The following is a 24,743-nucleotide window of genomic DNA, read 5'->3' on the forward strand; positions in this document are numbered from 1 at the left end:
TTCCACCATTGGTTGCTAAACTGTTTCCTACTGACCCGAGGACTTGGTTAGCTAAGTGTAGGCCTACAGCTGCAGGCACATTTTTACATGTACTAACTTTAAATGCTTCAGCCTTTGGTAGCAGGTCAAGCGGCGATCTGCATCTTGTTAACTGCCTCCTTTTTTTGGCTAGATTTAATCAAAACCATCATTCAGACAGTAATGACAAACACAGATTTGATGTGGGGTGTCTGGTGCTGGAGAGGACAAGTTTATATTGGACTGAAAGGCGACATTGCCATAAAAATGTCTGACATCATCTCAGACTGCCATGGGCTGAGAAGAAGTAATTTTGACTGTGGGTAATCAGGGCAAAACTGAATTGAAGGCAGCTTGTGTAAATATTATGTATTTATGTGAAAGTGTATATCCTGCTGTTTTCATTTCACTTAGGCTGCAACTTATTCACCTTCATCCTCTTCACTTAGCATTGCAAATTACAGCAAGTGATGGCACCAATGGTCCAAGTACTGCAATTCATGTGTGTTTCTGAAGTTTGAAAGCTCCCCTTGCGCTTATGCAGAGACAATGCTGAATAGTGCCCTCTAGGCAGAGGGTGTGTCACTACCTCTCCCTGCCAGATAGCCCCTTTATTCCCCTGCATGGTTATCTGTGTAGTGCCAAGCCAGTGTCAAGCCCTGCTGCACTGTGGGACACGGCTCCTGTGAGACTGGAGCCAAAAGGTTGTTTACAGGCAGCAACACTGTGAAAAGTACATCTTCTCAAGTGTGTGCATTAAATATATGATTTAAAAGTGCTTTCAGAGGTGTGTTGATATGGTTTATGGTGCAACAGAATCATCGAATACATCGTGCTCCATCCCACTCTGTGGCACAATGGCTGGCTTACACTCACTGAGGGGGCGTGCGGGTGGGTGGTTGGAAGTGGCGCAACATCAAGTGCAATAGCTGTAAATTTACACATGGGAATTTGCCATTCCCCTCAGTAGATAAGACACTTTTCGACTTAGTAATGTCTTCTCTGATGCCTCACCTGTTGGAGCTTGGCAGGTATTATGTACAGAGACTGGGCCAAGCCAGAAAGTGCATCAAGGGGGTTGCTGGCAGCCCCTACTGTATGTGCTGGAATGTGCCAAGACTTGCTTTTGGGGTGGGACACCATGACCTCAGGCAATAGGATGGGTGGGTGCAACTCGACTCACATAGAAAAGGAAAGGAGTAGTGAGAGATGAGGCGGGCGAGAATTGACAAGAGTTACAGCTCATTTACCCTTAAACCAAACATTTGAGTGTCCATAGAGGGAAATGTTAGCTGACATTCACTGTGAAACCACAGAGCGGTAAGGCATGGGTTAATGATTTGTGTCATCTCTGATTGAGTTTATGACTTTGACAACTGTCCACTTTTGAGCGCAAAGAAATTTCCACTTTACTTTTGCTTCGCAGAGGGAGGAGGGTGAGGAGACGGAGGGGGATTGCTGTTTCTTTAAGAGAGAGGGAGAGAGAGTTAGTGAGAGAGAGAGAGAGAGAGAGAAAGGGAGGGACCTCTTTGCCCTCCAGAAACCAGGAAGGGAATAGAGTTGATCTGCTGCTGCTTGGTTAGCGCATACGGGGCTTTAAGCTGCACAACAGTGAGAGGGAGAGGAGGAGAGGAGAGGGCTGAGCTAACCCACAACAAGCTTCACCACGGCCATCGCAGGTGAGCTAAAGGCACCCTGCCATCCCCCCGCTGTCTGCCCTGGGCCTGTCGACCAGAGGGGAGCAGGGCAGAGGAGGAGAGGAGAGAGGGAGGAATGAGGGAGGGGGACAGAAAGGAGAGCAGGGTGGGGGGGTTGGCCGGAGAGGAGAGGTGGGTCGCAGCAGTAGTCTCTAGTCAAGGTTCCTCTTTTTTTAATCCTCCTAAAGTACTTCCTCTGTACTGCTATTTACCTCTGGGGAATCTTGAGATAAAGTTTATAGGATGTGTTCAAGGCATTAACTTTTTAGGCAGGTGGAAGCACTTAGAGAAGGAGGAGGGGGCGGGGGCTCTCGAGAGAGGGTGGGGGGTACTGAGCGAGGGAAGGAGGTACCAAAAATAATTATAGTGGACAAGGTATAAGCAATAGCAACAACTTTTCGGGACAGTGGCAATTGAAATGCTCATTGCGGGGCAAGTTGTGTGCTGTGCGCGCAGAGCATGTTGTAGTGGCATTAGATTGTTTGGAATAGGAATAAGTCATAATTTAGGTCAGGAGTTTTAAGTGTGTCTGAAATGTCACTAGAGTGTGAGCTGATGAAAGAATCCACCTCTGATGTTGGGTTACTGCTCTGACAGTTGAGGCTGAAATGATTTTTTGTTTTTTTCATACGAAGCTCGGCCCTGTTTGATGGCTGGTCTGTACTTTAATACCTGGCAGCCTGCTAGCAACATACTGTAGTGTATAATTCAGCCCTGAGTGCTTACGTTAGAGCAGGCTTGGAGATAGTGGGGGTGGTGAGGGCAGAGAGAGCTGGGACTCGTAGTCCACCGCGGGGGCTGTAAAGCAGGTCGCATGAGGTTTCAGAACTCTATATCCCAGAGTGCCTTGCCCTTGGCCATCCAGGAAAGGGAACAGCCGCCAGCCTATCCCGACAAGGAGGTGTGGTGAGTGAGCAGCTGTCAAGCCAATGAGAGCAGGGGATGCAGAGCCGAGTTGTGGGCTGAAAACAGAGGGGGGTGGGGTGGTGGTAGTGGTGGTGGTTAGGGTAGGTGTCTATTTGTGTGGGATCAGGCAAGGGCTTGCCTGTATGACTAGGGCCACTCGCAAGTTTCCTGTCTGGTAAAGCTCTAGCCCTGCCCAGAGACGGAGGCAGCAGAGCTGGCCGGCAGGCAGGGGAGGCAGATAGGGCCCGGGAAACATTTTCTGCCTATTTGGTAAGCACTCCAAAGACATCCACATACACACACACTGTGTCTTTAGACTGTGACTGAGAGGAGAAGAGAGGCGAGCAGAGGAAATAAATACCATAGCGTGTTGTGTGTGTGTGTGTGTGTGTGAAGAAGAGTGAGAGAGAGATGGGGCTTGATAGAGTTCAGAGTTCTTGACCCACTTGCAGATAAAGGAGGGGATGGCAAATAGGTCAGTGCTGAGTGCAAGGTGCTGCACAGAACACTGCTCAGAGAAATAGTTTTTGTCATAAAGTTTTCATTCATATGAGGCTAACTTTTCAACTACGGGCATGGAAGCTCATTGTGCATCAGTGTTGTTTTCATCTTATTAAGGCACAATATTGTTTTAATGTTTTTGTCCACTGCTGTGATTAAATGGCACTGCTGCTATTATTAGTACAGTGAAAAGATGAAGACAGTTGCACATCCTGTACTGCTGCTTCTTTAGGGGTGTTATAGTAAAGTAATTCCACAAAAAACACTGCACCAAATGTTGTGGCAGAGCGACCATGTTGATAGCTGACAGAGTACAGGTGGGGTGTTGGGTAATAGTTTATTTGAGAAACCTCAGAAGTAACATCTCTTCTTGCTGAAGGGGAGAATATGTGACACATCTTGTGACAACTGGATTTCTCAGCTAAGTCCATGCAATATTAAAGTAAAACTTAAGCTTCTGGTAACTTTGTGCCCTATGCTGGAGAACTTGTGTACTTGCTGATTTATGTTTTTCTCAGCTACTCACAACATGGTCAATCTCATGACATCTTTTTCTACCAGTCCACCAGCATCTTGTTAAAAACAGATTCTAATCTCGCCTGTCAAGTCCTGCTTGTTTGTGGCTCGTGGTTTAAAGACTTCACAGGAACCCTGACTGCCTTGCTCGATAACCAGATGCATATTTTTTGGCTTTGCATACTTGTTGAACCCGTTTTTTAAACGTGTGGGCACGGAGAGGGTACAAGAAGAGCACAGTACATGAAGACGCCCAAATGCTGGGAAAGTGTTTGGAATGCCTCTAAGAAGGCGGCAGCAGACAAGGTTGATGGCATTTTTTATTCAGTTCAATGTCACAGAAAATATTAGTTACACTAAATATTGTCCTGATGCTACCCTCCATGCAACTTCCTAGGTACCACTATGGAAGAAAAGTATAGTTCAAGTAAATTCCAGCAAGAGTTTAAACTAGGACGGCATATCTTTTTGTGTGTGAGTGTGTGTTAGTGCATGCGTGTGCGTCTGTGTTACCAACAATAGACTCCAGGGGAATTGCAGGGGACTTCAGTGGCTGTGGGCAGGTCCAAGACACCACCCATCAATTTGGCGGTGAGGCTGAATACAGTTTGATATTCCTGTATGTTTGTGCCTACACCACTCTAGCCTGAAACTAGCAGGTTCAGACAGACTGAGAAGACAGGTTGCGTGATGTCGCCGTGGCAGTTTGAGAGTGAAATGTTGGCTGTATACAATGCACTACATGTAACAGTCATTATCTTTGTTCAGAGTTTTGTTTATGTGGTCAAATGATGTATTGTGGCCCATATGGTGGAATCAAAACCTGAGTTGTTGTGTACCAAACAGCATCATTACTGTGCTGCTATTCTATCTCTATATATTTGTTTGTGTAAGTTAAAACGTTTTTCTACAGTTTGAATACTTTCATCTGATTCTTCCTTGGTGAATGCAGCTTCACTTCCCCCTAATGTTTGGTTCCCCTGGTCAGCTGCTCAGTATACCACAGCTTCCAGCCTAGCTAGGCAGATAGACAGACTCCTCTCTGTTGTTTTTCTGTTGTTGTGCTGAAGTCTAGGGGGAGTAAAGGGGCTTCTTCTGTTCTCTTCTGGGACATTTATTATGGAGAGGCCAACACAACCTGATCAAATTAGAGTGGGAGAGGAAGAGTCTGGGATGTTTTTCAGTTTGGGGGTAAAGCTAGACTTGAATTTTCACACTTTTGGAGTTAGATGATGTCTTTTGATGATATGTTAATTTGAGGTTTTTACGTTTTCAATATATTGAAAAACCATTAATTAGTTGAAGGTGGTAGGCTTTTGTCAAGAGTATAATTTATAGTGATATATATTGATATTAAACACTAGTACAGACATGTACCAGTACAGATGTACCAGAACCTCCTTTTAATTAAGCAGAAAGGCCAACTGATCAGGAAAGGGATAAGTGACCAATCTGACACAGTCTGCATGTTAATTTTGTGAATTGGTTTGGGATGAAACGGGAGAAAAGATGGGTGGGTTGCTTAAAAGGACAGCAAGAAACAGGAGGGAGGGTGGGTCTGCGCTGCTTTGCCTCCTCAGCAGTGGAAAGGGGAAGTGGGTGATGTGGTGGGTACTATGCAGTACAGAGTCTGAAACAGAGATGGAGCAATGATGAGATGAGTGCGACAGATGAGAGAGAGAGAGAGAGAGAGAGAGAGAGAGAGAGAGAGAGAGAGAGAGAGAGAGAGAGAGAGAGAGAGAGAGAGAGAGAGAGAGAGAGAGAGAGAGAGAGAGAGAGAGAGAGAGAGAGAGAGAGAGAGAGAGAGAGAGAGAGAGAGAGAGGGTCAGACAGTAGGGACAGAGAGAGCGAGCAAGCAGAGAGCTGGTCATCTGATAACAGAGCGGGTTCTGTTACAAGCCTGCCACAGACTCACAGGAAGTCCTCGTTCCCTGTTGGGCTGCGCATGCACAAAGTGGTGCAGCCAGGGCATGTTGGGCCTGCAGACTGACCAACTTGCCAGCTTGAGTTCTGCTGGAAGATGCTGTGTTGGGGTGTAGTGCTGTTTCTGAAGCCATGTGTTAGATTTTGTTACACTTCCTGGTTGGCAGCATGGCAGTGTCAGAGCATGTTACTCAAGCTAAAAGGACTGTGGATGTGGTTTTATTACATTGCAGCTTGTGAAAGGCTATTGTCCCAAGACGTGTTTTAAGACTCATGATATCACAAAATATCCACCAAAAGACTATATTTTGACTGGCATGAAAGTAAAGTGTGTTGTATTTTCAATTTTTTGTTAGCATTGATATAATAATCTTAACTTAATAAAAACTAACATTATGAAATTAATGAATCAATGAATTTATTTGATAATGACAGTACACAGTTGACCATGAAAATAGACACACCAGCACAATGCTATACAAAATGACATACATGACATACTACCTGATTTGAAATGATCAGTGCTTGCTGAGAATACTACTTTAGTTGTTTGTATGTTGTCTCAACTCTGTTGTAGTTTCTGATGCTGTAGTTTTTAGTGGAGTGGCATTGAACTGCATTATATTATTATAATGTTTCTAATATTTTGTCTGCTTCATTTACATATGGAGGAGCAAATATGAGAAAGTATTAGAGTATAATGTAATCCAACACCACAAACTACAGACTCAAGAATTGAATCACCATCTTTCTGTTATTGTGTAAAAAACTATTTAAAAAATGTAAGTTTTTCAAAAGTAGTAATTCACAGCTGTCGTACTGGATTGAATTACAATGTGGTTTTTTATTTTTCTGGGCACTCTTTGTATTTGCTATCCTGTGGTTACACAGTGGGTCTGACTGATACAAACAAGTAAGAAAACAAAATACAGACAAATTTAGAACAGTGTGAGAGCTAGTTAGCAGGAGCTACAGATTTCACTTTTCCGGTTCCTTTGCTATCTGGCAACACAAAACATAGACCTTTATAACGACATTATAAAAACCCCCTGCTAGCTCCCTCACATTAAACTTTGCCCAACTTGTGGGTGGTTACCTTTCCTTCTATTGAAGCAGGTTACACCAGGTAACTGAATGAGATCTCTCTGAGTTTATCATTGACATCTGAGCCGGATTCCTAGGCCACCATACGCTCAGGTGTTATGAGTGAGCTTGTGAGTTTAACGCCCTGCCTCGCCCACTACCTTTTCACTGGCTTTGTGTCTGTGTTTTGACAGCACTTCCTGGTTAGTTTCTAGCAAAAGCAGCCAGGCCTAGACCAGCCCTCGCAACTTCAGTTTTATCAGTCACTTACCCTCTTCCTGCTTCGCTCCCACTATGACCAATCAGGTTTCCTTCCACTACTGGCAGCAGTGAGTCACTTGGCTGTGGCACTTGCTCAAAATCCACTTTTCCTAGTAACTGCCACCCCCTCCCCATTCTTATTATCTTGCATTATCTTCGTCCAGCCTTGAACCTTCTTGACCTGAGTGAAGTGATTCCCTTGCAACAAGGCGGGCTGGGCAGGGTTTTTGCCATAGAGGCGAGGTAGTCAGTGAAATGAGGGCAGGGGAGGAAAGAGAAATAATTTAGAAAGGGCCAGGGAAGCATAGACAAGAGCAAAGGGCCAACCAAATTCTTCCACTTGTTGTTTAATATCCAGATTTTTCTGTTGTTTTCAGTCCTGGCTTTGCTACTGTATTTCTATTGCACCCGAATCTTAATACAGTCACTTGTGGTGGTTAAAATAAATGAATTATTCTGATAGCAAGTGAGCTACTGAATGTACAAAGTCTTCACCTGAACCCGATAGAACTGTTCTCTTGTAAAAGCAATAAGCTAATAACACTTCACAAAGTGTTTGTTATAAAATTAACAACTGCTCTGTATTTCAGTACTAAAAGGTGGCCCATCTGTGCTCCATTAACATTTATGGTTTAATGGATCAATGATTCAGTTATGTTTGCTCTGATTGCTCCCTCTTAAAGTTGGGTTGCTCACTAGTTTTGAATTGTGCATTATTTTTATGAGCTAATCACTTTTTGCATGCCAAAGTTTAAGAAACTAGTAACTGAAAGTTTTGAATAAAAGGAGACCAAATGGAGGATGTTTGCTTTAAAATTCAGTGGTCAAACCAAAAGGTTCTCTAAAGTGGAAATATTAAGTGCAGTACCCACTGTAATAACTGATGTTACTTTTTTTGATAGTCTGATAGTAATTATCTTTACTTTATTCTTTACTCAAGTTCAGTAAAACCTTAAAAACGTTGTTTTTGTGTACTGCTCTTAAAAAGTGCCAGTAAGCTATTTAGTTCCTTGTCTATATAACAAACATCTGTGTTGCACAGGGTTAACAGTTTGTTCTTTTATATTTAAGAATGACTGGTATGTGTGAGATACTTTGAGGGTGGAAATTCTGCAGTCCTTCCATAGGTGATACATATCAGGCAAAATAAAACCACTTTTACTAACTACAATTACAGTGTGATGTCAACATGTTCGTCAGTGAATGACAAGCAAATTGGGTGTGACTGCCTTGGCATAGATATTAAGAACATACACAGCACAGTCAACTGAAGTAACAGCACACGGTCTGCTTTACAGGAGAGAGTTGCTGGTTGTTTTGTCTTTAATTTTGATCATTTCTGCGTAATTTTGATATCTGTCCTTACTGTGTGTAGATATCTGGGAAGGGGTAGAAGGAAGTTACGGATGAGATGGACGTGATGAGGGTGGGGATGGGATGGGTGGGTACTGTGTAAAGGCGGTTGTTTGACTTGCAAAGCAGGCCTGGGTGCTCACGGACTGAACATTGAGAGAAGATCCCTTCCCTGGAAGTGGAACGCCAGGGACACGGACAGTTGCGGCGCTGCTTTGTGCTGGGCCATGGGCCTTGTCACCCACAGGCATGAATTAGTGATAAGGAATGTTTCAAGCCATGAGGAGGTGTCAGGATCAGGTTTGTTGCACTGTGTTTCCTCTTTCTTTGTGGTCTTTACTGGTTATTCGGGGACAGGTGGCTCCTGCATGCAGAGTAGTCCTTCCGCGCTTCTTTGGCACTGAATTGAGTTTGCGTGTGCGCATGTTTGTGTGTGTGTGTTTTATCTCCTCTCAGCTCAGCGTCTTTACCCCACAAAGCCGTGACCCAGGGTCAGCTGTGTATGTATGGGGGATAACACGCTACGCAAGCATGCAGCAAAGCCTGGTCTAGTACAGGTGCTGTGTGTCAGTGTTAGAGAAAAACAGGTTGGCTAGGGTCTGCATGGACTCGCAGAGATCTGTTTCCACCTGTGAAGGACGTGACCGGTAGCCATGTGGTTGCCCTTTTTTTTTTTGTTCTTTCTTCCATCTTCATCTCACTCCGCTCTCTCTTCCTCTCTCCCTCCTGTACCATCTCTCTTTGTCTTTGACCTAGCATCAATAATTGACTTTTTTAGAGGATCATGATAAGTTGGAACAAACGTGCTCTCCTCTCCTGCCTGGCTCTCCAGAGACATCTTGTTTGAAGGCTTTACACCTCACCTGTAGGCAGAGCTAACATGTTGCCAGATCTCAAGGTGTGGAGACAGATAGGCGTTGCTTTTAACAGAGGAGAACAGAACATGACAGAGGAGAGAAAAGGAGAGGTGAACACAGGTGAACAGGTAAGAAAGAGGAGAGGCAGCCAGGTTAGGCAGGTTTGGTGGTGTGGTGTAACATACAAACATACCAGGAGGGCTGATCTGAAGGAATGTCATTTGAATGCCTCACTCTTGTACAGAGCAACACCACACTCAACGCATCCCCAACCCCCCCACCAAACCTGGCCTCACCCCCTGCTGGGTCTCCCTGGCAGATGGAGAAGGGGGGGAGGATTGGAGGGGGGTGGATGCCCTATATGTGTGTTTATGTGTGTGTGTGTGTGTGTTTCGTGCGTTATTGATGTCTCTGTGATGGTACAGTATTTGCATGTGTGAGTGTGTTAATAGAGAAATCGAGGATGGCTTGTTCTGCTGAAACCCCCCTCCCACTGCGCAGGCTTCAGTCGATCATTTTAATCTCCCCCCACACGTGAGCGAGGGGACAGCCTTTCCTGAAACTTGGCACAGAGTACAGGGTGGGGTAACCAGCTCAGACCGGATTGACAACCTCCCTTTTTAATACTGTTCCCTCGCAGCTTGTTGCGTGTCCTCTTCCTCCTCCTGTGGAGTTTTTCCACAGGGTCTGCTCTGGCAGCTCCCCTCCCTCCCCCCTTTTCCTCCACCTCCCTCGCTCTCCTCCCCAGCTCTTAACTGACACAGAGTGCACAAGCTGCACAGCCCAGCTCCCAGCATGCACTCTGATCCCCACTGCCCTCTGCCTATCTGTCCTCCACGACCTCTTACTTGGTTTCTTGCACGAGCATGCACACACACCCATAGATGTAGGCATGCGTACAAGGAAACAGGCACCCAGCCACCTCCACGCACATATATAGTACATAAACATCGTCACTTAGTCATTCCACTCGTGGTTTTTAAGCAGGGAAAATGCCTGCCAAATGCATTCAAAATTGTTGTGAGCCCTTATTTATTCAGTGCCATCATAAACAAATTTATTGCACATTGTCACACTTGTGCTGCTGTATGCTGTAGTAAATCTGTAAATATACCTGTTGTTTCCAGTAGGTTTACTTTAAAACCAGTTTCAAGCAGTTGTGATGTTCAGCACTGTGGTGTCACTGTATGGCTTCTTTCCAGGGACACTTTCTTAAGGCTGTTAAGTCTTTATATATTGTTGGAATTGGCTGTTTTTGCCACTTGTTGGTGCTCCTTATGTGAGCTACACCTTACAAAAAAGATTATTTACAGCGTTCAACATATGCAGCAAATGTAAAGCTTTCACTGTGAAGTTCAGTTTCAGGTCAGGCACTCACAGAGCACAAAATTACTTTCTTAACTTCAATTAATCGCTTTTGGGTAAGAAACACATCATGGTGAAGGATTTTGATATGGATAGCTTGGGTATAAAAATACACATTTACATGAAACAGCGACACAGAAAGTAATGGGGAAAAAGGAGGACAAGACGGTTTCCCAGAGCCAGCAAATCAGATCCAGACAGCGATACTCACAACTCTCCTGCTACTATAGCTAACATCACAACATCATCATATCTTGGCAAACTGTAGAGTAAGCTGAATGTCTGCAGGCATGTCATTTAACGTTACCTGACAAACAAATCATGGCTGAAATAGTGTTGTGTGGCTCGGTCCGAGCCACTTTTTTTGTTTCCCATTTACAAGCCAGGGCTGTGTACAAACACCGGAGTTTTATTTCAGAGCACACACGGAACGGACAGCTAGCGTACCGTGAGGAGATGTTTGCTGAATTTGACAAAAAGACATGTATTGGATTAGAATCGAATACCCCACCTTTAATGAATAAAGATGACTTGTTAGAGTGACTCATTTTAGATTTTATTTAGGGAAAAGGTCAGTACACAGTTTACTTGGATGAAGCATAAGCATGCAGTAGGTAGGATAGAGAAAAAAATAATATAAACACTTCACCAATTTTAAATGGGTCATATTAGTTTGCAGGCCAATTATCAGTATTCATCAACCACCTATGTATGTATACTATTGTACAACAGTTTCAACTTGTTATAGCCATTTCTCATTGTTGTTGCAGTTTGTCTGTGTTTGCTAGATGTTGCCATGATTTTTGAGACAGAGTTTTGACATATTATGTAATTTTGCAGTCTTTTTTTATGAGTTGTCACATCTTGCTTTTAAAGCTCATATATCATAATGCTGATTACCAAATCTGTTTTATAGCTGATAACAATGCTAATTGGCACGCAACCTGATATGACCCAACTTTGTCTGTGTATTTTGCCTACCCCTTGTATGTTATGAACTGTGAACTAATCCCTTGTACTAAAGATTTTTCAACTGTGTCCTCCATGAACGTTTTGTGTGTGCTGGGTTGTGTTCTGAAGCATTGTGGTGTATATTTCTGACTGTGGTGAATCAATTAATCAATATTCCTCTCTATCTTTATCCACATAAAGAATGTCAAGAACTGATCTATTATTTTCTTTTACTTTGTCTTTCCCCTCTATCCCATCCCTCTGTCCAACTCTTCTCCCCTCAGACAGGCAGACGGACAGACGGCAGGACGGATACACGGGTGGGGGCTGTGCTAGGCGGCTCGGCGGCAGGCTGGTGGAAGATGTCGTCAGGAGCCGGTGGGAGGGGCGGAAGGCGGCTCAGGGGAACAGCGAGCAGCGGTGGTGGAGGAGGGAGAGGAGGGGCAGGAGAGGCAGAGGAAGGGCCCGTGGGGATCCCTTTCCCTGAGCACAGCGCAGACATCCTTGGCAGCCTGAACAAGCAGCGGCTCAGTGGCCTTCTGTGTGACGTGCTCCTGGTTACCCAGGACCGGGAGTTCCCAGCTCACCGCTCCGTCTTGGCATCCTGCAGCTCTTACTTCCACAAGCTCTTCACTTCAGGGGCCGCCGCTGACCAACAGAACATCTACAACATCGACTTTGTGGCGGCGGAGGCTCTGGGAGCATTGCTGGACTTTGCCTACACAGCCACATTGACAGTCAGTCACAGCAGTGTGGCTGACATCCTTGCCGCTGCACGTCTCCTGGAAATCCCACCTGTCCAGGATGTCTGTACACACCTGCTGGATACCAAAGTGCTCTCCCCGCCGGTACGAGACTATTATAGAACTAGAAGTGACATGTGTTAAGGTTCAATTTAAGCTTTGAGATAAGATTTGATCTGCCCTGCCTTAATGAGTTAGTGACACCATAAGCAACCCATTGTAAGTGTTGAATGAATTTATAGAAAAGCACAGACCATCTAATATATAGAATAGTTCATGCTGAGTAGATCTGTTGTGGAACTGTAATAATTCATTCAAAATATAGTTGGTTCAGCCACTTGGGGAATGAGGTGTTTGGTCATCATACCACCCACTTCATTAAATAGTCAGCATAGTCAAGCTTACATCATGGCCTTTATCAGTCTCTCTCACTATGCCAAACACACATCCACAGCCTTGGGGTTAGTTCAACACATACTCATGCAGAGCCAATAGCGTGTGTGGAAGGACAGCATGCTCTTTCACAGACTACAGACACAGCATATCACAGCTACACTTCAGCACAATCAAGTGTAGCTGTGATATTCTGTGTCTGAATATATAATGCTCTACATCATGTGAAAATCAAAGCTTCGCTTTACTGTGATGATCACATCATGTAGGGCATGTCAAAGACCTTCATGGGCTTCTGGGTGTTTCATTTCAAAGGGTCCGAACCTGTAACATTGCAGTTTGTGGCAAATACAAGGCAAGTTTTTTCTCTTCACAACCCATAAAGAACCCAATTAGTTTTTATTTCCTCATTGCACATGCATGTGCTCACTTGCAAACTGAGCCCCTGGGTTCGCATCCAGGATACCCAGTAGTTTGCCCATGCTGAAAGACCTTAAAGTTAGGTCTTCCTAGTCAGCCTTAGCTAATGTGCTTTATAGAATGTGATTTTTTTTAAATATATTTTTTTCTTTTCTACTTTGCTACTGTACTTCTGTCTCACTCTTTCTCTTCCCCTTTCTTTTTTTGTGCAAACTTTCACCGACTTTAAATTTCTCCTTCACTCACTCTCTTTGTTCCCCGTCATGTTTCACTAGGCGGGCAGTGAGCGAAGAGATGAAGATGAAGATGAGGAGGGCAAGGGCAGAGGAGGCAGGGAGCCGGGGAACCGGGTGCGGGCCCAGGAGTACCTGGAGTACTTCCAGAGAGGGGCGCACTGGAGCAGCAGCTGCAGCACGCCAGAGCTCAGGGACCTGCCCACACACCTGCACTTTAACCATGGTAATGGGGGGGCCCCCAGCAATGGGGCTCCTGCTGTCCCGGGTGAGTACTACTCCCCCCTGGCCCTCGCCTTGGCCCAGGCCCCAATACAGGAGCCAGAGGAAGAGGATGAGGATGAAGAGGAAGATGAGGACGGGGAAGCGGCGCAGGGGAACGGAGCAAGCCTGGGGTCGTCTTACTACCCTCCATCCCAAAATGGGCACTTCTACCTTCCCTCTGAGTCTAGGCTGGGGCAGGAGATAGAGGTGGAGGATGGAGGTAGGGAGGGGGTGGCGAGGGAGAGGGGTTCTGCCAGTGCCCTCCTGCAGCAGATGATGGACTCCATTGAGAAGCAGAAGGAGCGTGGAACAACCGGGGAGGAACAGGGAGATGGGGATGACCCAGACATGGAATTTTACTTGAATTATTTTAACAGCTCGCAGCATGAGGATACAGCTTCTGCTGCTGTGACACAGGGAGTGCCACCGCTCTGGTTATCACGGGGCAGAACAGGCCAAGAGAGAGTAGGAGGAGGAGGAGAGAGGGGGGTTGGAGAGAGAGGCAGCGGGGGTGGAGGAGGAGGAGGTGGAGGAGAGAGGAAGATGCGCTCTAAGGCCTTCCAGAAATGCCCCATATGCTCCAAGGTCATTCAAGGAGCAGGCAAGCTACCCCGCCACATCCGAACGCACACAGGAGAGAAACCCTATGAATGCGCCATCTGCAAAGTGCGCTTTACCAGGTAAGCCCAATTAATGAAGTGACTACCCCATGTCACATGTACTAATAGTCTTGGTACTCTTGGCACTGTGGACAAACCGCCCAGCAGTGGGAAACACAACAAAGCCAAGAGCAGGAGTATTAGCACTAACCAACTTAGCTTTGCATTAAGGAGGCAGCGCAGTTTGTGAATCTAAATGTTTACCTTGATCATGGACTGGCTGACTATCCTTAACCAGGTATTTTTCATTGTCACATTGTTGCCAAATGCTAATCAAAATGGCATAGAATGGCGTGGAATATTCCAGCTCTGAGAGAGGGGTCATATGGTTATAAAGGTCTGTTTTATTGTGACAGCCTTCATAGCAAAGTCCTGTAATTTTAACATAGGGGTCCTATAAAAGAAGGCTGTGCCATGGTAGTGTTATCTAGTGGAGGGCTGCTATAAAGTGCTGTGTTCTGATATAGAGGGGGATTACAGGCCCTGTATGGTACGCTCTATGTGCTCCAATGCAGTAATTTGAACTTTTGATCTCTGGTTATGCTGATTATTGCCCACGGCAGAGTAGTTATACCACCTCCCTCCTCTCTGTGTGTCACTCCTACCTCTCTAATGAAATCTGCCATGTGCCGCTCAGATAAATATGGCTAGTCTACAGCAAGAGACTTGAGTGCACATGGTTTCCCCGTATTTAGGAGTCCTGCCTTTTCCTTGAAATCATTCCTTTAATTAATTAATCAGTTGACTTGTGCTGGAAATAGACACAGTAGGCTAGAAATACCCAGAACCTCTGGTGGCATGGCAGGTAGGGAAGACCAATCTGAATTTGCCTTCTAGCTGAATTTGACCGGCAGTGGGAAGGGGAGTATTGTAATCTTAATCCTGTTTGATCAGGGTTAAGAGTGTGCCTCGCACGGTAATAAATCACTCTGTCCTTTAAATAATTCAGCTGTCAGTGTGCCACTTTGTTCCAAGGTGTGTATGTGTGAGCACGCATGTGTTTCTCCTCACCTATGTAAATGTTTCTTTGTTAATTTTTATATTTGTGCCATTTTGAACAGACCTGTAAGGGTTGCAGTAGGTTTATTTGTTTGCTTATATGACAGCTAATCCACTTACATGGTGTGTGTGTGTGCGCGCGTGTGTGTGTGTGTGTGTGTCTGTGTGTGTGTGTTCAAATAGAGTTGTCTTACCTAGATGTTTAGAAGCTCTCTGCTCTGGGTGTAGAAGGGTTAGACGATTAAAGAGCTCAGGAACTAGAGAGATAGTAAGGGCTGGGGGGGGGCGCGACAAGAGTCAGAGGAAGGCCAAGGCAGCCTGATAAAGTTTAGTGGGTGGTGTGTCAGTAAAGTAAAAAATGTTTCAGGATGTCATGAGATGACGTTAGATTTGGTCTTGTTTTTACTAGAGTGTAATTGTTGTATAACTAACGCATTATTGGAAAGTAAGTCTTCCAAATCAGCTATTTCATTTACTTAGAAGTGACACATACTCTTTTACAAAATTCAATCAAATTACGGCTTGTGGGGATAGAACTAGGGTTCTGTAAACTAACGTTTTACAGACTCTTCTATATTTCAGTACTACTCAACAGTGAATGTCAAGTTTTTTTCAGAATGATTCTCAAATTAATTTTCTATTCACAAAACACATGCACTGGGGTCTGTCAATTGTTATGGTGTCATCCTCAAAGAAAAGTGAACAGAAATCGTAAAAATGCCAACTAACACAGTGACCATTGAGCTCTCTCGTCAGTCTACAGTTATGCTATTGTGTGCAATTACACAGATAAAGATGCAAAGTTTATGGCTTCTCCTCAGATGACCCAATTGCCCTCACAGAATAATCCTACTGGAAGAGATCCAAAAGATGAGATGGTTGTTTAATAGGAAATAAAACCATCCAAAGCATATTAAGCTGACCACTGTACATGTGAGAATAATAATAGAGAGTAATAATATAGGTTAAGTATTTGTACTTTATATTACATTATTAGTAACTAAGACTGAAAAGAAAACCTGAAGCTGGCTGTGTGCACTGAGTATATTCAAATGGGTGTGAGCTGATTCTCTTGTGCATTAGAATATTTTTTTTTGTGTATACTGATGTGATATTGTCTCCCTCCCAGGCAGGACAAGCTCAAGGTTCATATGCGGAAACATACAGGAGAGAAGCCTTACCTGTGTACGCAATGTGGAGCCGCCTTTGCTCACAACTACGACCTGAAGAACCACATGCGTGTACACACCGGCCTGCGCCCCTATCAGTGCTCAAGCTGCTTTAAGACTTTTGTGCGCTCTGATCACCTGCACCGCCACCTCAAGAAGGACGGCTGCAACGGCATCCCCTCTCGTCGCGGCCGAAAGCCTCGGGTGCGAGAGCCAGGGCTCCTTGATGCTCCCCTGGGCCTGCTGAACCCCAGCTCCGACACGGGCCCTGGGTCTCGTACCATGAGGGGACGGCGGCGCTCGGAGGCATCATCAGCGGCAGAGGTGGAGGGGGCTGCTGAAGCCCATGCACACAGTCCTCAGCTGCAGGAGTTAGCAGGGGAGGCAGGGCCCTGAAGCAGCAGGGGCGACAAGGACACTGCTGGACACCATAGTCACTCTGCACCGCCTGTGAGACAGGCCAGTGAACAGAGAGAAAAAACACACAAAGGCAAACTTTTAAAAAAACAAAAACAAAACAACTAACTATTCCTCTATAAACCAAATCAGGGTGTCACAAAAATCTAATCTTTATATTTCTTTCTCCTTTTACTTTAGGAAATGGAGTAGACATGCAAGCACTTGAGTCAGTTTATCTGTTGAAGAGCAAAGAACGCTTCAAATCATGCACCCATGACGTCCACTTTCTGGGCCATTTCTTTCTTTATAATATTAGGGGTTTTATACATTGGCATATGTGCTTAGGCAAATGTATGATAGATACAAAGAAATTCTGAGCAACTATGCAGTTGATTTAGATTTTTATTGGTTTTGTCCTCACAGCCTTCAAGCTCTAAGCAAGGTGTCTATCAAGCACCTTCTGGCTGCTGTACGGGTGAAGCGAGGACAAATCCTCCCAGTGAAAACAACTCTTTTTCTATTCTTTTGCAGGTCTGAAATGTACAGTTACCATAGAAACAACATTGCCACAATATGGCATATGCAAGGAAAACTCACCACAATTTTGATGCAACAGTTTTTTCTCTCTAAATGTTCCAGAAAGAATCAGACAAGGGTTTGATTGAAGTGTTACTTTCTCTATAAAATGCATTTTAAGAATCTATGGATTGTCTTATTGAAAAACACATTGATGTTGAGTCAAATCCACTTTAATGGGGGCTCGTCAATTGCAGGACTAGGGAATATGAGGGGTGGAGGGTTTGTGTTTTTAAAGCACTACCATTGTCAATGTATCTGTTGGCTTGACTACGTTGCCTCTGATCCCTCATAACCCTGCAATTTCAGCATTTCTCTTTTCCCTTTTGATTTTGTCTTAATTTTGTTGTTGTTCCTTTTTGTTGACTGCTTCGGGTACTTGACACTTTATAATTGTATACATGTATATACAGCAGGTGGTGATATGACATTGGTTCCCTCTTAAGGCTGAGGTGTACTTACCAATCGGGTTTTTCCTCTTAGGCTTGATGTCATATTTCTCACAGAGTGAAGCTTGTGAGTGAACAAAACAAACTGTATGAATGTTTGATGAAAAAAAAAACATTGAGTCACCCATTTGTCCTAAACTTAACACTTGACATGTAGAGTTCCTGCCCAAAGTATGAGGGGGTCGAATGAATGAATGTGCTTAACTTTGTGCAGTTTTTCGGAATCTGTCCTTGTGTGACAAGGCGCGGGTAGCATTTAACCAACCGCAGGTTAAAGGAATGACAGGGAGCCCAAGTGAGAGAGTGACAAAGAGTACGAAGAAGAGATAGATGAGCACCTTTTTTTTCTGTTTGCACAGCTTTACTAAAGATATCCAGCAGAGCGAGAGAGAGGTATATTTAAAGGAAGTGGGCTGGTGTCAGGGAGGGAGTGAGAGGAGGTTTATGTATCATGCTTATTCCAATCTTTTTGCCCTAGGGACCACACAACCGTGAGGCAACCTGTATGATGAAGAGAGCAATAAATACCTGTCCAAGTTGGGAGGCCAAATAGGAGCGCAACTGCAGCTGGTTGATGGGGGAGGGGAACAAGGGAAGGGGAGGGGGATCTCACAATGTCTGTTGCATTCCAAAAAATAATCTCCCCCAGCTCAGCCACGTTTCCAGGCAGGAGGGGATCAAATCAGGCCTTTTCTCTCCCTCTCTCCCTCTGTAGTCCTCTAATGCCCCCGAACCAGCCTGGAGGGGATATTATTATATTAGAGCCTGGTGTTACTGTGGGTAGGACGCCTGGTGCTGGCAGTTTAGTGTGTGAGTGTGTTTACATGTACGTGTGTTTGTGCACATGTGTGTGCGTGGCAGCCAGGGTCGCTCTGGCCACATCATCACTGTGTGAGTCAGCCACAGCCTGTTCAAACATGCACCCTGAGCTGCCAGCCCCAATGCACTTTCTCTGCCTCTCACACACACACTCACGCTCACTGGGTCCAGGTATCCTGTAGAGAAGGGGGGAAAACACCAGAGCTGACATATCTGTTTGAATATTGTCAGTGACTCCATACATCTGGATTTGTTAGTCTTAAAATATCCAAGTTGTGTTATTGTACTCCAAATCCACTGTTATTTTCCAAACTAGCACATTGAGCCTTTGAGTCCAGAAGAGAACAAGCGTGTGATTTAGAGCACCCCCCCACCCAACTTTATAATTTCTGCAGTAGTGCTGTAATTCAACTATCAGCACCTTAATTGGAAAGAGGCAGGTTATAAATGCACTTTGTTAATGAGGAGGGCACTTTTGTCAACGAAACGGGTACTTTGAAACAAACCAGTTGCAAATGAGATCAGTCCTTTTGTCTGTCCATGGTGGTGAAGTTGAGCTCCTTCACTGGTTTTGTTCAGGTTTTGACGACAAGCTGCCAAAAAACCCCAGAAATATACGAGTTCAGATTTCTAAAAAAGAGACGCCGGGTGGGTTCAGATACAAACATGTCGGATTTTGTAACCTTAAAAAAGACTAAATTAATTCATTTAACTGATTGCACTTGAAGTTAGTTGTTAAAATAAATCTAGAGAGTTGTCTTTATGTCTTAATGTAAAGGAAAGGGATAGAAGGAGCAGGCAGACAAAGAAGAAAGGGCTCTGTGTGTGTGTGTGTGTGTATGTATGCGTGCATATTTTTTTCATACATGTGCACAAGCATGTTTTGCTGGCTGGCAGGCTGGAGGGTCTCAGGACAAGCTTGTATAAACAAACTTCATGTCTACCCCATCTGTTCACCAGCTACTCTCATAATTATACGTGTTCTCTGAGGAAGCACATACATCATAATAGGTCCACGGTACCACAGAAGCAAAAATACCATATTGTTAAACAACTCATTGGTCAGTTGCTTGTTTACTTCACAGCTCTCTTGGTGCAGATTTGCATAACTCTTCATTTACCCTTGTTGGTCATTGTCAGGGGCTGGCTAGGTCTTCAGAGTTTTAGTTTCTATTTTAGCTTCTCTGTTATGATAAAGATGGGGTTTATTAATGCAGAGTTTGACTCCCATAGGCAGACCGATGTAAGCTGGGTATGTCTACCTAGTTTGTGATCTTTATGTTGTGGTACTTGGTATGGACTGCTTGTGTGGCAGAAGTGAGACCTGTGAGCCATCTTAAACATATGTGTCTTTGGACCTGAATATTTCCCCAAAAGTCTTATGTTGATTAACCAAAGCTTTTTGCCCTCAATCTTAGTCTGCTGTAGACTAGAGATATTGTGAAAGTATATCTATAATTTATCCAGACTGGGCCTCCATGACTAAGCCACACACAGATGCCCTCCTCTTGAATACATATGCAGAAAAGTGTGTGGAATCATACAGATATTTACTTGAGTTTGCTTTCTCTCGCTCTTTGTATCCTTTTGGAGAATAGAATCAGAGGTTTAAGGATGTATAGTTTTTTTCTGTCTGTCTACACTTGTTTTTTTTCTTAAAATAACGTGTTGTGCTACAGCTATTTTTTTTTTCAAACAATTTTATGTGGCTGTGCGTGTGAGTATGCGTGCGCGCGCGTGTGTGTGTGTGTGTGTGTGTGTGTGTGTGTAGGTTGGGGTCATGGTTTTGGGTTGCTGTGCCAGGAGGGTGGGGTAAATGGGTGCTTGGGTGGGGTTATGGATATAAAGCCTGATAGCACTGGAAATGGTGCTTTAGCTGAGAGAGCAAAAGTTTGCACTAATGTTAAATGTCCTTGTCCTGCTTATGGGAGAAGGGCAGGAGACCTCAGAAAGGCCTGCGAGTTTCCATGAGCACAGAGCAGTGTGGTTAATACTCAATGGTCTCATTAAGAGTCCATCCAACCCCTCCATAGAAGTAATCATGTACAGTATATTAAGAAATATACAGACGTCCAACAACAACAAATACCAAAGGAGAAAAAATGGCTTGCATTCAAGTCATTGGACATTTTAAGCTACCAATCTAATGTTGGATTAATAGAGTTTTATTGTTAAGTCTGAAGGCTCTTAAAAAGAGATTCTGGATGTAACTTTAGATGGAAACTAGAAATGGTGTGATAACAGCAAATCATATTTGCTCTTTATATTAAGAAATGTTCCAAATATACAACATTTAGGCACTAAGTAGCAAAGCCTCTCCGAAAACATTCGAAACATTTGCGTTTGTCCTGATCTGATGGCTGGGATGTACAGTGTGCAGGTGCCAGAGATATTGCATCCAATTCTTTTTAAATTTCAGAGATGGGATTTTATCAACATTTGTCTCATGTTGTCAACTGATGAATAATGAAATGAAATGATAATGAAAAATATTGTTACTGTTAAACACTGTTATTTTGATGATTTCAGTTTACTTTCTGAAAAGGTTGAACTGAAATGTTCTCTAGTTGAAGCAGACTGGGACTTTGTGGCCTTGTCTGAACAGCACTAAGCTTGTTGTTTTTATGTTTCCAGACAGTTGTATTGTGCAGTGTGGGGCTGAGGCTCACTCCCACCAGGTGGACAATGCAAACATCAAGGGCCACAGTGTGCCTTACGTGGACAAGGACTGACAAAACTCACAACTTCTTTTTTATTATTTTTTTTTTTACCATAGACACTTTTTAAATTAATTAATCTAAATTGTAAAAGCTGATTGGTACTTGGTACAAGCTTTACTTGAATGAATTTAGAATAATGTCTCTGTACTAGCCACTACTTCAGAACTGTGTCTCTGTCAGCCTCTATGGATCCACAACTGGTGTGTCCCCAGCCTCAGCCCCAGACCAAGGTTACTCTGACACAGGCTACACTGAGACAGTCTCAGAACACTTGCAGTGTTTTTCCAAATTGACCTTGATATGTGTTTTTTCCTATGCTGTTATCAAAGATTTTTGGTGAATCTGAGAAGGCCATAAAACAAAGACGACCAACAACTATGATAACAATTGTAACTGTAAATAATCCAATGAAGCAGGACGGGTTGACTGTTAATATCGAGATTTATGTTGGCGGACGGGGGGCTATTTGCTTTGCTTCGTCATTTTCCTGCACACCTGATTTTTTTGTGTTTTCCATCAGGCTCTTGATGCACAGCAAGCTGAGCGCAGCATATGCAGTACGGCACTATGCGCAGCGTGGCTCTGGCACTTACACAGACAGCCCTGGGTCCTTCAGAGAGGCAGGCTGCTGATTGTTGGCTGCTCTCAGCCAAGTGGGGACAGTTTGCACTTGGAGTCTTTCTCAGTCTGTGGGGATAGAAAGGTTGGCATACAGGGATGAGGATTAAATACGGGTGGTAGGGGAAGGCTGGATGTTGTTTTCAGGGATGAGGTTAGAAAACCCAGGTGATGGACTTATTTGCTGAGCAATGGTTCAGTGTTGGTCCTCTAAGCTGGTAGGAATTGCATGGCCACAATATGATAAGAATTGTAATACAAAGGAGGTCACCACAGATTTCACATTGGGGAACTGCAACAAGGAGAATGTTGCTGATCTCTCTTGTCTCTATGTCAGTACTACTCAGGTGGAAAATACACTGCTATGCATTGGATTTTAATGTCTGCTAAGTTTATGGTATGTCTCATCACCCTCCGAGTTACTTCTCTGTCTTTTCCTTTCTTGTTCATACCAATATTTAACATAATAGTTCCCAGAAAGATAAAAGCAGGAACAGTTCCCTCATTGTAAAGTGGCTGTGACCAGCCTATTTCTCTATCTAATATTGATCCAGTGAATTGTTTGTTGGAGGGAAGGAAGCCACTGGAGATTCAGTCTTATTAGTCAGACTGTAACATTTTTTAAAGGAGATGGGTGTGGAAAAGCATAGGGGGGGTATGTTCTCTTACTTTCTTCTCCCATCGCTCTCCCTCTCTCCGGACTCAGAGTCTACAGCTTTGCTGCCGACTGGCCTTTGATCAAAGATCACACACCCTCAGCAGGGGAATCAACAGGAGAGAAAGGAGGGAGAGGGGATTGGATGAGGTATGGAGGAAGAGACAGTTATAGTTTTCAGTCACCTAAACCAATTTAGGATACATTCCATAACTTCATACTGTGATTCCCACTTCAGAGTTTTTGGCAGGTGTAAAGGATGTGAGTTGTAGACGGCAGGAGGAATCGGTCAACATTTTGCAGTTGGCTGTTTCAGTCAATCCGTCTAGCCTCACTATCCCTCTACTGTGTGACAGACAGACATGTAGACAGTAAGTTCAAAAGGCCCCCAGTGTTCCGCTATCCAACTGCCTTTTTTCAGCTTCTGCGATTGTAACAAAAGCACTTTGCGAAAGGCCATCCTGAATTTTGTGTGCTTTTATTTTATTGTTATCACTATTGTTTGATTTTGTTGTTCCTGTTGATGTTTTTTTTTTTGTTTTCTCAGTGCAGATGATTATTTAAATGCAAAAAAAAAAAAAAAAAAACACAAAACGATACGATGAAAAAGAAAAAAAAAAGAAAAAACTTGAATATTTGGATTGAAGGTGGTTGGAGCTGCCACCTCATCTGGACATAAACAAACACATCTCTGTTATACTACCACCATACCTGTTATATGCAGCTTATTGCATAGTCACACAAAGGTAGAGGGGTTAAAGGACAGGTCTCCCCCTACCTGCTCTCTGCTTACTGTCTCAGATTTTGTTGGGAGAAATGTCATTTGATCTCATTTTGGGAGACTCCTTTTCTTGAAAAAGAAACCTGTATAACAGTTGCAAAGCTTTCTGAGAAGGCTAGCTGTGCTGAATGTTAAACATGCAGTGTTGTATCCACTGCAGAATCTCTTTGTCTGCAATAACGCCCTGTCTGTGTAGTTAAAGGCTGGATCTGGTATCCATATAGAGCTTAAATGATTATGAAAGACAGATGAAATGGCCAAATGACCATCATGCACTTTTGCAAATCAGTACAGAAATTTTTTTGGGCCTTAACATCTATGTCAAATCAAGATTATTGCAGTAGAGTGGAAAGAGTAATATTGATCATAATAAACATTCAATAAATCCATAGTCCAGTAAATGGTTTAACTTGGGAGAAAGAAATAGGCTACTATTTATGATAGATTGATTTGTAACTGTGATTATGATTTTCTGATGTACATTTAAAATGGCAGAATATGTCCCAATTCTCAAACCTGGACATAAATTGTAAACACACACCAAGTCACATGAGGCAGAAAACTGTTGCTCAACTCTCTGTGTGTTGAAACGTTCATCCTTGTTGCACATCTGACCACACCCCACTCTGAGCATCACAACAAGTGTAACGCAAAGGTAGAATAGCTGCTGTGACATCACTAATTCAATGGAGTTGATCAGAAAGTGCAACGTCATCAAACGTTTTAACCCACAGAGTGTAGCAGCTGTTTCCTTCCCTATGCGATTTAATGTGGATTTACTTTTTAAATAACCCTTTTCTCTTCACAAAGGTTTTTTTTCTTTCTTAGCGTAGCAGTCTGTCAGTCCATATCTGTTGGAAGCTGCGGGGGGAATAGGTGATTTTTGGAGAATTTGCACTTTTTGGCGATGAAAAGAAATTGTATTGTATATGAGACCACTAAATCCACAGTCTAAACCATATAATTCCATTTTGTGTCATTTTTTTTTGTTCTGTTCTTCTTTTTTTTAATATATCCAAAAATGTCTGGCATCTGGTTGTCTGGTTTAAAGAATATAAAATCTTTCTATTAAAAACAATGGTTGCAAAGTTTGGTGTGGATAATTTTGTCTCTTATTCTAACTTATCAAACATAATACATCTGTTTGTTATATTGCTTTCTTTATGTACTGTACATAATGCAACCTCTTAGGACAAGTCAGTTCTCTCCTGCAACCAGAAGGTGGCAGTAATATCACTGTTATCATTTGAGGATGCAGTGACCCTCATAGTGCAGCAGCACGTCATTGCTGTGTGTGTCCCTCTCTCTCTCTTGCATTCATTCTTTTTCTCGCTCACGCACCCTCTTTACTGACCAGGACAGCACAGTTCAAATTAGTATCTACATTTTGTCCGATGTATAAACATGGACACACA

The 24,743-nt window shown here is 43.7% G+C and overlaps 1 protein-coding gene across 4 annotated transcripts; it reads left to right on the forward strand.

The window, feature by feature from the left end:
• Positions 1 to 1,541: 1,541 nt before the first annotated feature.
• Positions 1,542 to 24,416, forward strand: zbtb7a (zinc finger and BTB domain containing 7a). 4 transcript variants are annotated; one of them, XM_044199413.1, is made up of 4 exons: positions 1,542 to 1,697; positions 11,716 to 12,279; positions 13,263 to 14,164; positions 16,272 to 24,416. In XM_044199413.1, exons 2-4 carry the CDS (start codon positions 11,794 to 11,796, stop codon positions 16,705 to 16,707), a joined length of 1,824 nt encoding a protein of 607 aa, XP_044055348.1. In that variant the 5' UTR covers positions 1,542 to 1,697; positions 11,716 to 11,793; the 3' UTR covers positions 16,708 to 24,416. The 4 variants fall into 4 exon arrangements, with proteins under 4 accessions (XP_044055348.1, XP_044055349.1, XP_044055347.1 ...); XM_044199414.1 differs by lacking the exon at positions 1,542 to 1,697 and adding an exon at positions 2,699 to 2,891; XM_044199412.1 differs by lacking the exon at positions 1,542 to 1,697 and adding an exon at positions 8,162 to 8,558.
• The last annotated feature ends 327 nt before the right edge of the window (positions 24,417 to 24,743 follow it).

This window comes from Siniperca chuatsi, linkage group LG6 (genome assembly GCF_020085105.1).
Source record: "Siniperca chuatsi isolate FFG_IHB_CAS linkage group LG6, ASM2008510v1, whole genome shotgun sequence".
NCBI classification, from domain to species: Eukaryota; Metazoa; Chordata; class Actinopteri; order Centrarchiformes; family Sinipercidae; genus Siniperca; species Siniperca chuatsi.

Bases quoted from the DNA above. Each gene is read 5' to 3' on its own strand.
- zbtb7a (XM_044199411.1), top strand. From the start codon at position 9,139: ATGTTGCCAGATCTCAAGGTGTGGAGACAGATAGGCGTTGCTTTTAAC. The intron at 9,244-11,715 runs GTAAGAAAGAGG...TTCTCCCCTCAG, and splicing joins AGGTGAACACAGGTGAACAG to ACAGGCAGACGGACAGACGG. The intron at 12,280-13,262 runs GTACGAGACTAT...ATGTTTCACTAG, and splicing joins CCAAAGTGCTCTCCCCGCCG to GCGGGCAGTGAGCGAAGAGA.